At 30.8% G+C, this 13,593-nt stretch overlaps 1 protein-coding gene across 1 annotated transcript in view; it reads left to right on the top strand.

The window, feature by feature from the left end:
* LOC129989419 (sushi, von Willebrand factor type A, EGF and pentraxin domain-containing protein 1-like) overlaps positions 1–13,593 on the top strand; it is a 520,410-nt gene that overhangs the window by 429,842 nt on the left and 76,975 nt on the right. Inside the window, exon 6 of the mRNA XM_056097956.1 lies at positions 472–645. Coding sequence (XP_055953931.1) covers positions 472–645 — 174 coding nt within the window. The remainder of the gene's footprint in view (positions 1–471; positions 646–13,593) is intronic.

Raw genomic sequence — 13,593 nt, 5'->3', positions numbered from 1 at the left:
ATACTAATAACATAAATTTTAGAATGGCTTTCCATTTCGATAATTCAATTTATAGCTAAGCAAAGTGGGCCATTTTGTTGAATAAGCACATTTCCTCTTTTTTTTCAGTTGCGAAATCGTAAAATTTTACAAGCCGATTCACATGTTAGTTTTCAACAGTAAACTAATGCAATCGGAAATCCATAAAATAACGTGGTTTTCCGATTGCGTAATTACTAGACTTTACATCCACTAGAATGTAATGTTTTCAAAAATCATTCTATCTTTATTAAAAGTTTAAAATGTAATATAAAGATTACTATAATCCCCATATGTATCTAAGAAAAATTAATTCAATTGTCTTAGCTTAATTAATTCATGGACTGATAGCATAAGTCTTAGATTTATTTCGTACTTCAATAATTCAGCATATAGTTAATCAATGCGGGTCATTTTGCTCTGCTAATACTACCGTCTTCCTTTCCTTTTCAGCTGTGGAATGTCCCATACCCAGAGACGTCCCAAGTGGCCGGGCAGTGTACACCACGACCACTTACCAGTCGGTGGCCCGGTACGAGTGCCTGAACGGTTACCGACTCGTCGGGCCCGAGATTCGAGTATGCGAGGCCAACAAGCAGTGGGAAGGCGAGGAGCCCTATTGCGAAGGTGAGTGCCGAACGATGTGCAGAGCAGTTAGAGCGGTAAAGCAACTAGACGCCTGGGTAAACGGAAGGGCCCTTATTTAGATTACGCCTGGCCAGTTCCGGCTCAATCACTTGGACCCGGCTCTTAATGCGCGCCTGTGTCCCAATCAAATGTCCCAAGACGCTATTTCGTTTGTCCCTCGACTGGAATATTGAAATCCTGCAGCGCTGTTAATTGCGAATTTCGAATATTGTGAGTAAAGGGGAAAGGGAAATTCGATTGCCAGAGGATTCGCTAGTTGCTTTCCAGTAAAATGTTTTTCAAGAGGATTCTGGGAAGGAAAGGAGTGATTTCAGAAACGACTTATTGGAATTAGAAATTTGCGCTCATTTGGAGAGAGTGGTGTATTAATTGAGATTTAGAACTAAGAATATTGCCGAATCAACGTAGTTATTATTATAAACTTTATAGAAGATATTTGGAGATTTAAAGAAGGTGGTAATAAAAGAAATTGAATCTTCGCAAATTTCAAGTTATCATGTGACAACATAATTTTTTTAAAGTCAAATGGACAGAAATATAACTAAAACTCATGAAATAAATGAGTTAGTTTACTGCAGATTAAAAAATGTAAAGATTATTAAATACAAGCGGATGTAAAAATCCTACAGCTGAGTTATTGATTGGTAAAAACACTCAATTGAATATTTTGATGGAGGACTCCATAGCATTTAAAAAGATTATTTCAGAGAGTGTATGAAATTCAATTCAAAATATTATTAAAATTAAGTGAAAGCTATACAGATATGAAATTGATATCATTAAAAAGGTAATTTTTTGAGTTTTAAGATAGTCCAAAGACTATTTGTTGGAAGATAATTGTTTATGAATATCAATTTCTGTAGGGAAGTCATAATGATTATAACTAGGCTTAAGATTAATGTACAGTCGCCAAAGTTGAAATATTTTAAGCAATTTTTCTCCAAACGCAATCGTAACGATTTTTTATTAAGCTTCTAAAAGCCTTTTGTTATCATTTCTGGTATTCATCCAGAATGGCAATCTTTAGGCGAGTTTTTGGAGATTGGCACAGTTTTGATGTGCTATCCAGACAGGAGAATCGAGTACATGGCGGACATGCACGCCAAGTTGTTTTTTATTGGCAATAAGTCGCCAAATGTGACAACCTATTTTATCATTTTCTAATAACTCTAAAAGCGAAACTCGTTGCCTCAAAAGCGACAATTCGCCAAATATCTGACCGCGTATTTTGTGATTTCAAAAACCTCAAGCCAAAACAACATCGTATTCTCACATGATAAAAAAAAAACAGACGTTGAAATTGCTCATTAAAATTTATTTATTTATTTCAAAAATCTAACGTTCAAATAATCGTGAATTTTTAATATCAAAACATTTCGTAAAAAAAATAAGACTTTTGCGTATGAAGATATGCATTTCTTGTAAGAGATTAATATTAAAAAATCTTAGATGCTTCAGAGAAATTTTTTTTTAAAACTCAAATCCAATTTGGATTTAATTGAGAGTTTTTAAACCTTTGGTGGTTGACATGTACTTCCAATTGCTAAAATGCTTATAATTATATAAAAAAAATATGTTTCATGTTGTTTGAGTCGGTAACTGTATTCCTGAACACTTTAATATGCCTAAAATTTTCTGTAAGCCCTTAGTATGTGCGTAATTATTTTGGAAAGCAAAGTGTTGAGTGTAAAATTTATTGTAACAAAAAAATTAAAATCAAGAAAATAAAATCTGAAAAGAACTAAACAGAATTATAGCATTAAAAAAACTAACAGTAAATTATAAAAATGGCTATCAAGTAGTTCATAAACTTGCAGTATTTTAAGATTCTGTTACTTATACAATTCACTTCAATTTATTAAGGCGTCGAATGCTATCGGGTTCGAGACCAGAGATGCGTTGCAGATCCAATTCATGCGCTAAATCGCCACGTATGCAAAATTTAGGTAAATTCCGGGATTTGGTAACCGTTAAACATGATCTCAAAACATAGGTCAATCATATTGCTAACATGTGTAAAAATTAGGATAGGAGGGAAGATACTATCTCAAACACCCTCCTTGTCATCTGGCTGCGATCCAAAACAATGACGTCTGTCTAAATTAGTCTTCACGCAGTTCCAAAACTAAATATTAATTAAATTAAATTAAATCATTTGCATCATCGTTACACCGTTAACCGTTTGAGCAATTGCTTTTAACGAATGATTTGTTCATATCCAATTATGAGGTAATTTTTAGCTTTCTCGGTGCATTTATTCCATTATCATTGATTTCACTCATCTGAGAAAGCAATAATTTATTCTCAATCTAAGAAACGTTGCATTCTTTAATCGCATTTAGGCTTAGTCCGTGTAGTTCCATGTTTTTCATTACTCATGTAAACTGAAATGAGCTTTTACATCTAGTACTTTTTTCTTATCATCTTCCACTTCTATGCCGATGTAGAACTTTTTTCTTTTACTCCTCGTTTCTCTCAAATAAACTCAAGACTTTTGGAATTTATTTCGACTTAAGTACCACCATGTGTTTAAACCTAGTAGAAAAATTAATCAAAAATATGCGTGTCGCAAACAATTCGGGGAAGAAGAATAAAAATTATCCACCTAAAATCAATAATTTGTTCATTGGCTATTCATGAATTAAATGTAAAGATAATGATGAGGCTAAGAATGGTAATCAATTTGGACAAATCAAGTACCTCCCATACAATTCAAAAATAATAATAATAATGAGGTTAAATCTCAATTATGGCTAGTCCAAATGCCATTTACTGCATAATATTACAATCAGCAACAAGAATTTCTTCTAGTAATAAAAATAGAACTTTAATAAATTCTTTAAAAGGAAACGACGAAATATAATCAACTGTACTCAAACTCAGAAACACATGATTTTGAAAGTTTTCAAAATGCATACTTATTTTCTCTTTGTAATTTATTCAATAGTTAAAAAATGTAGTAAAATTCAATTAATATCCATTTAGTAAAATACCAAAAACTCAAAAATTGCTGTTAAGTCAAATGTATTTTCTATGTATTTACTGTAGTTTGAATTTACTAGTTTCGTAGACTAATCATATACTTTGGCATTTTCCTTCCTGGAATAAGAATTATTGTTACCATCAAAAAATTCAGTCTCGAGATTTTGATAAATCTGGTTGATTTTTAAACCAAAATTATATATTTGTATCAAATTTCGGAAGAAATCCATCGAACAAGACGTCAGTCTTCTTTCTATGCGCTTGTATATATGACAATTAAGAAACACAAAGGGCTAGATGAATGAAACTTGGAATTTACTTTTTCTATCTAAAGGGTCGATATATATCATATGTTGGTCAAAATTATCAATAGATTGATCGTACATCAGTCTGCTGATTCATGTGTACGTGAAAACAATAATTGAAAAGCATAATAAGCTAGATAAGTGATTTTTAATACTGTAATGACTTGATCCTGACCGATCAAATAAGAAAGTAGCATTACAGACAATTCCTTTATTTACAGCCTTATATGTACACAAGAACAACTTATTTTCATCTAGGTTAATATCATTTATAAAATTTACACAATAGTTGAGAGTTAATCATGAATAGTTCCTCGATCAATTCGGTGAAATATTTGTGTTATTTCACGGAATTGATAGAGGAACAGGTATTAGCTTATCCGACTACTCCATGGGTAGCTCTAGGAATCCACCGATCTTCATCGGATTGATCTTAACTCAGAAGCCCGAATTATTCGAACCTTCTCTGACTTCTCCTTCAAATCCCGACTCTCTCTCTGCTCTCTCTCTCTTCTCATCAAAACATCTCACATTTTATTTTCTGTCAAATCTCCGCCCCTCATTTTTGGTGCAGCTTGGCCAGACATGGCTCTTGTGCCAAAAAATCCAATCGACCAACAAACCAACCGCCTCTCATTTTCACATTGGTGCACTTGAGCTGCCTGTCACCCAATAGCTGTTCAGCAATCCTTCCTCACTGGTCTCCAGTCGATCGTGGGAATGTCCGTTAATGATCCATCCTTGTAGTTGACCCTTCCCGAACACATGTTGATTATAGTCCCTTCACCATGGAAAAAAAGTTTAACATCCAAATGGTTTAACACTCTTTCTCTTTGAAGATACGGTTTTTTTTTGGGGTTTTTTTTTTTTTTTTTATATTTCCTGAAACGACGGAACACGCATGTGTGGTTCCTTATCTGGACACAATTAATGACCAGATGAATGACCCTACTAGGGTAAAGGATCCCCCATCCGGCAGTCTGTAGGCACTTAACAATGTGGGGGTGTCAACAAGTGGTGATACAGCTGACCAAAAATGCCAATTCTCAGGTGTGGGAAACGGGAAACGTTACAGTACACAAAATCATAGAAATCGAAAATGTGTGTCTAATATTGGAGTATGTTAGTCGAATTTTATTCTGGCCACGATAATTCGGGAAAAAAACACTATTTACTAGATAAATGAAGTTTTTTTTTCTTTTTTATGTATTCTTAATGTCATAATTGCGGATATTATAAAATTTTACATCAAAACCGAATTATAGAAAGAAGCTTAACACTTTAACAATAGAACAGTATTCCTTGTCGTTAAATAATAAACAACTGATTCCCAAAACCACCCGATCGTTATTATAGGATTAAACATCATATTCACTTTTCTTCAGTTATTATGAATCTTTTAAGTAAATAAGTTCAAAGATAAAACACTCCCTTTTGTTTATTTTTTATTTATATTTCAATAAATAGAAAAACAGGCCAAATGGACAAAGAGTCTTTTATATCAACACTTAAAGCCGAATAGTTAAGAAATTTATGATAAGTATAATTAAATGACCCTTTGATTTATTTGTGATGGCGTCATCTTTGGTGTAATGTGGAAGTTTGGAGAGGAGGGGGGGATACTGGCTCCTCATTAAACGAAGGTTCTGAATTAAGAATTCCGGTTGCTTAGAAACCAAACGCAATTGTAACTAATCTAAAGCTCCATTGAATAAAAATATAATTTCTTTTCAAAAATTTGAAAAAAGAAATTCTCAGTTTAGATTGCAATAATGATTTCAAAACCCAATTTTCTTTTCTAAGAATGCATCTTGAGTTAAATGAAAAGATTTCAACTTACAAACTTTCAATAATTCTGAAACGCATTATTTTCAAGTCTAATAAAGTATATTTGATAGAACAGCAATTATGATAACAAGAATAACCAAATGGAAAGACAAATACTTATTACTAATCAATAATTAAATCTTGGGTTGAAAGAAGTGTAAAGCTATTTAATTTAGTAAAAAATAAATCATAAACAAGTTACATTCATTTTCCTTAAAGCAAAATCGAATTACTTAAGAATGTTTTCATCTATTCTCTTATTGACTTTTAAATTAAGCATTTCATATGTTAGTTTGATTCCTCCATAAGATTAATGTCAATAATCTGAAGTTCATAGTAATTATATGCATAAATACTTAATAGACACAAATATTTCTAAAACAACTTTTTAAAACGCTTTGAACAAAGCCATGTATTTTTTGCAAGTAATTAATATTAATACATCTTGTTGCATTTTTTTTTTTTTTTGCTGTTGTTGCGCTAAAAAAAACGAATTCATTTTGAAAATCAAGTGGAAAAAGGCTTACTGAAAAAGTCATAGAGAAAAAAATAATTGAAAACCAGAGGAGGAAAAAAAATTTTGAAAAGCACTACAGAGCATCACAACACAGAAAAAAAAAACTCACAATGAATTATAAAGCGTTGCTATCAATTAGATTGTGAGTTTACTAAAGTCTTTTTGGAACCCTCGCCAGGGCTTTTGTCTTCCTACTTAATTTTAATTATAATGAGAGCAATTTTTTTAAAAAGCTTTTCAAGCTATTGAGATCTTTTAGGGATGAAGTAAAATGAGAAAACTGCAAAACCATTTGAAATTAATGTTTACATGAGAGGATACTTAACGGTCATTGCAAACTTATATATTTGCTAAAAAAATTTATATTAATACAAGGAAGCTAAATTTTAATGAATGAAAAATGTATAAAAAAATGTAAGCTGCAGAGAAAAAAAAATTTCGTTTGTTTTTATTTCTCTTAGTTTAAGTTCATCTTCCTTTATTGCTTTGAATGTTCCATTTCAAGTGTTTTCCTTAGGTTTATGTTACCCTTCACTCGCAAATAAATCAAATCCTTTTATATAAAATCTTTGAAAATAATTTTTGGAGGATAATCGGAATGCATTTTAAAATGCCATCCAAATACTGGATTAGAAAATAAGTGTTTACACATTAAATCGACGATAAGTTTTTTTCATGTTTATTTTCTGTTTGAAAATTTTCTAACTCTTAATATTACTGTTAATTTAGAAAAACATTTCTTTATTTGTAATCTCTTTTATATATTTTTTTTAGTATCTAACATTTCTTCCTTTTCTTCTGAAAATGTTCTTAAATCAGTGATTCTCTTTATAATTTCCACTATTTAGCCATTTATTTCTATTTTTTTTATCTTAAATAAATGACTTTGATGACTTTAAATGTTTTCAATTTATTTTGCTTTTCACTTCAGTTCATAGGTAAATGTCCCCTCAAAAAATAGTTTTAACTTTCCTTTAAAAGAATTCTTCTTTGAAAAAAAACTAATTAGAAATAACATTATTTCCACAAAGAACATTATTGCCATATTCTCATTTTTTGATGCAACTAGTTCAAAATGCCGATTAAGCAATTTGTAATACATACTTCAAAGTTGGAAATGATATTTTTTAGAATTTTTTTTCTCTTATCTTATTAAAGAGAAAATTATTTGAATGTCTACCAATCATTGTTAGGGGGAAAAGCAATCTATATTTAACATGTATTTGGAACAATCTGAATGTAAGATTTTTAAAACGTGATGAATAATTCTACCAAACAATGAGAAATAAATATTTTCGTTGCAAATGCAAATATTCACATGCAGTAGTTCATCAGCTTCTTGGGTATTAAATTATCAAATATCCAATACAAAATAATCAAATTGTATTTTTTACATTTTTTAATAAAATCATTCTTTTAAAAAAATGTTTCAAAATTGTCTTTGGGGATATTTTTAGGATGTGATAACTTGTAAAATATCATTATTGAGAGGTGATTTTTTAAAATTCAAAGAAGTTATTTACAGAAGCAAAATACAAACAGTTATATTATTTAACGCTTCAATATTGATATGAGCTAATCCCATAAATTCACATGAAACTATTCATACCATAATTGTGTTGGAACGTTTCTCAACATTGAGTAGGGGTAAATAGTCATAGAAGAATTAAACTTCACTGGAGAAAACGCAAATTAAATAGTGAAAATCAGTAACTTTTTCTAGTTCTTAGATAAAATGTCTGCTAATTAAGAAAAAAGTTTCCTTAAATCTTAATATATAATAATAATTGTGGATTTATTTTAATAGTTCCCAATAAATAATTTTGGAAAGCACCGTCGAAAGGAAAGAACTCGTGATTTAGAATTTAATCTTTTTTATTCTAATTTTCTATTTTCGAAGTATTCGATTTAGATAAGCGAGATTATACAATTATCCTATCATTGCTTTCGTGCAATTGAAAACTACAGTTTTCCCCACACTTTCGCAATACTTTCACCTGTTGGCTTTTGCTTTATTGAAGAAACTAAATCATCTATACAGTTATATAGTACATGCTAATTACATCTGAATTAGCTCATATTGGCAACATAGTGATTGCCAATAATTACCGTAGAAGGCTCTTGTTGCTTCCTTCATCAAGCCATATAAGACATTACCTCACAGCCCTGCACAAGAACAAGCCTTATTTTCTGCACACAAAAAAAAAGCACAGCAGATTCCACCTAAAGTCACGATCGGCCCAACCACCAAATCGACACACGCGTGCCATTCAACAATAAGGCCAATTATGCCATGCCTTTTATAAGGCAATGCACCGAACTTGTTGATTTAAGGAACGGAATTTTTCTTCATGCATTTCTACTCAACGCAAATCAGTTGAATTTTGCACTAGAATGTGCTATGAAGTGAAAGCATGTTATAAACTAAGACAAGTTTTATTTATTGAGAGGGCCGCGGTGGCCTGGTGGTAAGGTCTCGACTTCGGAACCAGAGGGTTTCAAGTTCGTGACCCGATTCTACCGAAGAACCGTCGTGTAAGGGGGTCTGTTGCACGTTAAATCCGTCATGACCAAACGTCCTTCCACTGGTGTAGTGTGGAGAGGGGGGGTGCCAGCTCAGGTGTCGCCCTTGTCATCTGACCATGGTTCAAAATTACGAGGTTCGTCCCAAAATAGCCCTAGTGTTGCTTCAAACGGGACGTTAATATAACCAAAAGCAAACCTCGATTTATTGAGATTTACTTTGTGTCCGTAAAATTAATAAATCTGATTTAATTAGTTTATTAAGATTTATTTGGCGCACGGTCATTAACCCATTGTTTGCGAATTTATGTGGCCTATTAATTAGATAGTACATCATCTGTGGTCCTTTTATATTTCAATCTATGTAATAATATTAAAGGAAGTTTGAAATACTAAAGATTTTCTGTGTGGTTTTTGCCTTTTTAATTACTTAATGCATTCACATGACTACTGACTGAAATTTAAAATTTCAATAATTTGATGCACGTGTCAGTTACGTCAGTATAAAAAAAAGGGTTAAGTAGTAAAAATTAGAAGAATGTGATGACAAAAAGAGAATGGGAAAGGAATGAATTCGTCAAATTTTTTTCAAGTAGATGTAGTTTCATATTCATAATAATAACTTATTTGCTTCTCCTAAATTTTTTTAATTATTACTTAATACTTACTACTTTTCACGATTTGAAACAAGATGTTATTTTCAATTTTTTTTAAAGTAAGTTAATGGATATATTTTAAAAAATAGCGTCAAATTGTAAAATCCAAGATTTAGTAAAGTTAAAATTTATAAGAAAGAAGATTTCAAGCACGTTTGATATATTGTTTTCCAGTTTATTAATTGCTTTTATTAATGTTTAGATGTGATGTCCATTCATGTTTATGTTTTAAAGTCGGGAAAGTAACAAAACACGGCAAAATGAGAATACCAATACCAAAATTTCTGTTGGTAGGTTCGTGACTTACAGAGAAAAGTTCAGCCCTGCAGTTAGGGTGAATACCATAAAAGTATCTTTCCCATTATGGTGAGAATTTTAAATCATTGCATTGATATGCACGAATTGTTAGCTATTCATACATGAAGCAAATATTTATCGAAATTCACAATATTCAAACACAAACCGAAATATAAATCATACAATTTCAGTTTTTTATTTATTTTTTTATTTTACCTTTACCATGATAAATTTTGAACGGCATTCATTATATTATTGGAACTAAAAATATACATTCCGTAAAAAATATATATAAAAATTGTTTTTCATTCATTTGCTTTCGTCTACAGTTTTTAAAATCCAAATCTTTTGAGACAAAATAAATTATAGGCTCTTTCTCTTTTATTCAAACAAAGTTCAAACTCAATCAAATTTATTAAATTGATTCTATCAACTGAAAACCTCAACTAAAATGTATTTCCTGAAATTTAAAAAAAAAAACATTTCAACCCTTATTATAAAATTTCTGCATGCATTCTCTTTTCATTTTCGCTATTATTCGTAGACTTCATGTTAAGTAATAATCTTTCTTGAAGAAAATTTGTATTTACATTTATGATTTGTATATATTTTCTTATAGAATAAGATAAGGAAACATTATTATTCAACATAACGGAATCTGCATTCATCAAATAATTCAACATTAGGAAGAAAAAAAAGGAAAAAAAAAAGATCGAAAGGAGCGACAAAGTTTTCTGATCTATTTTTTTTTTCATAAAATAAAAGATAATAATGATGGTTAGTCACATATTTTTATAGTTTAAAAGAATTTTCATTCTATTACGTTTCGCTGAAAATGTAAATTTTGTTTTATCAATGCACTATTCTTTGTAATTCCAAATCCTTTAATTCTTCTGATTTCCCTTACCAAAATCATTAAGCTTTCAAAGATTTCTTGATGTAAATTCAAAATATTGTAAATACTATCACAAAATGTTGCATTTAGTTTTGTCTTAAAAATTTAGTATATAATAGAAGAATGTAATAAATAATATTTAGTAATGAATTACTGAAAATCTGTATACTGCTCCCAACAGAATTAAAAAAAATAATATCTAAACTGTCCCAAAATATGTGTAAAAGTTGCTTCATTTATTGTCAAAAGAATTGTCCTCGGGCATTTCCTTAAAAAAAATTATTTTAAATTTGTACAAAATTTTCTATAATTTTATTTTTAGAAAAGTGAAAGATATTTATAGAATAACACTATTTTCTTTTCCTGTGAATATACATTTTAGTTTTCTACAAAGATATGTTTTATAATCAGTATATGCCTGAGACAGCCTGCTTTCTTATCTTAAAATTGCTTCTAAAAATCCTCATATAGTATCAAATTACTATTTTAAAAGGATTCAAAAATTCGTTTTACGTAATTTAATATCAATAAAACTATAAAATTACCTACTCGAAAATGAAACTTTACTGTCAGTTATACTTGAACCAAAATATAAACTACTCTAACCAGCTTATCTCCCAGAATTTCCAGAGAAGCATTCTCGGGAATAGCCAAGAGAGAATTATGAAGCAATCTGAAGTCATGACAGGATCCTGACTCTTTTAATGAGGCGTAAAGAAGCATTAGCGAAAGAAGTCTTCTCCTTAAGAACGCTCATGGGATCTGCTAATATCCGACACATTTTATGCTGCAAAGCCAAATATTACTTTTTGTCCTATATGGGAGCTTGATGTCACAGTAGTTCAACTTCATAATGTTCAAAGTCATTTCACTTAGGAGCAATTTTGATTTGGGCAAGAGTGTCACGCCATGTTTATTTCAGGGCCATCCACATTTCAGCTGAATGCTCTATTTTGAACGTTGTGTATTACGCTTTTATGTATATGGCTTCTAAATCATTTTAATTTAGAGGAAAAATCTCTGCTTCTAAACAGTTTTAATTTTTAAATGACACTAGAAATTATTATCAGGCGAGAACATGATGTTGTTTTGGTTTAAGATTTTTGAAGCCACAAAATACACAGACAGAAAATGGGCGAGGCATCGATTTTTCGCTTTTAGGATTATTTGAAAGCGATAACAGTACTTACATTTGCCTTTGCTTTGATATAGTTGGGACTTATTACCATCGAAAAGTTACAACCTGGAGCGAATGTCCATTATGTACCCGATTCTCCTGTCTGGTGAATGAAGGGCAGGGTTGTAAGAAGTTTTGAAGTTATATATATTAGTTTGCAATTTTCCCAGCTGACAAAAAAAAATTGGAGCTCAAACGATTTTGAGATAGGAGAAAACACACACACACACTTCGCTTTTTTTTTTTAAATAACGATTGCAATAGTCACGTAATCATTCCAAACCAGTTTAAACCGAATTTTCAAAAAAAAAAAAAAAAAAAAAAGACTTCGAGATAAAGTTTTGGAACTCGAACGATTCTGAGATGGAAACAAAAAATCTAATTATCTACGCAAGCTTAATCTGATAGTTACGTGATTGTTTAAAACCGGTTTAAACTAGTTTTTCACGAAAAAAATTCTGGCATCCGGAAAAAAATTTTGGAGATCAACTGATTCTGAGATAGTCAAAAACCCTCACTTTTCTAAATATTGGTGATTGCGAAATATGAGTCGTGTGAGAACATGTTTTTCTATCGAAAGGATACCAAGTGACAAAAAAGAAATCATGTTTTCACATCATAATTGTAAATTTGCGGTGGAAGGCTTCAATTTTTTTATTGTTCTATTTCAATATCATGAATTTTGCGAATCCCACTTTGTTCTCTCATTTTCCTTAAAATTTCCATGCCAGCATATTTTATTTTTATAACCTATCTAGATTTCACCACTTGCTAATAGATTTTTATTGTACAGATTGTTCATAATGAATATCTCATATTTTCTAAGCTATTAAAAGAAAACAAAGTACACCCATGTTTTTCATCGGAAATTTTTAAAAAGCATTTAAAATTTTAATTTCAACCCGATTATATATCGCCAAATAGTCGCCAAAGCCAGGAGATCGTTGGCCTAGCACCCATTCAGCAACCATTAAAATATCCATAGAACTAATTTTCTTCTTTATCATGAAACTAACTATGATGGGATGCAGTATTACAAATTAGTAATAGAGAAATGATTTTTGTGTATAAAACTCGCAACGACGGCTCGTGGCGCCTAATAACTCCATACACACTTATCTGCAATCTTTCAAATTTTCAAATGCTCTATAATAGGAATATAAGTAATTGCTATTTTATGTAATAATATATATCCACATTTCTATTGCTTTATAGATGAATTTGTTGTCTTTCATAAATCATTAACTTAAAGAAACAAATTTACAGAGTGTCCCAAAATTAAAGCAGGATATGAATTTACCACCATTCGTGCAATAAAGAGTTAGAAACCCTATAAAAAAACCATTTGTCAGCTGATAGTTTAGGGTTAGGAAAAGTGGAGCGTTACACAATAGAACAACGTGTTAACGCAAGATTTGAATTAAATAAAAAATACAGTTTTTTTTCCTTCAAATTGTTACATTTTTATTGAATTGTAAAGTACACAATATAGAGTTACTTTATGTATGGAATAACACATAGGGAAAATGACCTCCACGGCTTTGCTGACATATGCACACTCTTTTGTCGAAATTTTCTATATCCGTTTTGCTTAAATGTGGCTGAATTTCATTGATGCAGCTTTGAATTTCCTCCTTCAATGCAAGCGTGCTTGTGAGCTTGTTGACACATACCTTTGACTTCAAATAACCCCATAAATAGAAATCCAATGGTATTAAATCACACGATCTAGGGGGCCAATATGGCTG

This window comes from Argiope bruennichi, chromosome 2 (assembly GCF_947563725.1).
Source record: "Argiope bruennichi chromosome 2, qqArgBrue1.1, whole genome shotgun sequence".
NCBI classification, from domain to species: domain Eukaryota; kingdom Metazoa; phylum Arthropoda; class Arachnida; order Araneae; family Araneidae; genus Argiope; species Argiope bruennichi.
This window is presented reverse-complemented; position numbering and strand designations above follow the sequence as displayed.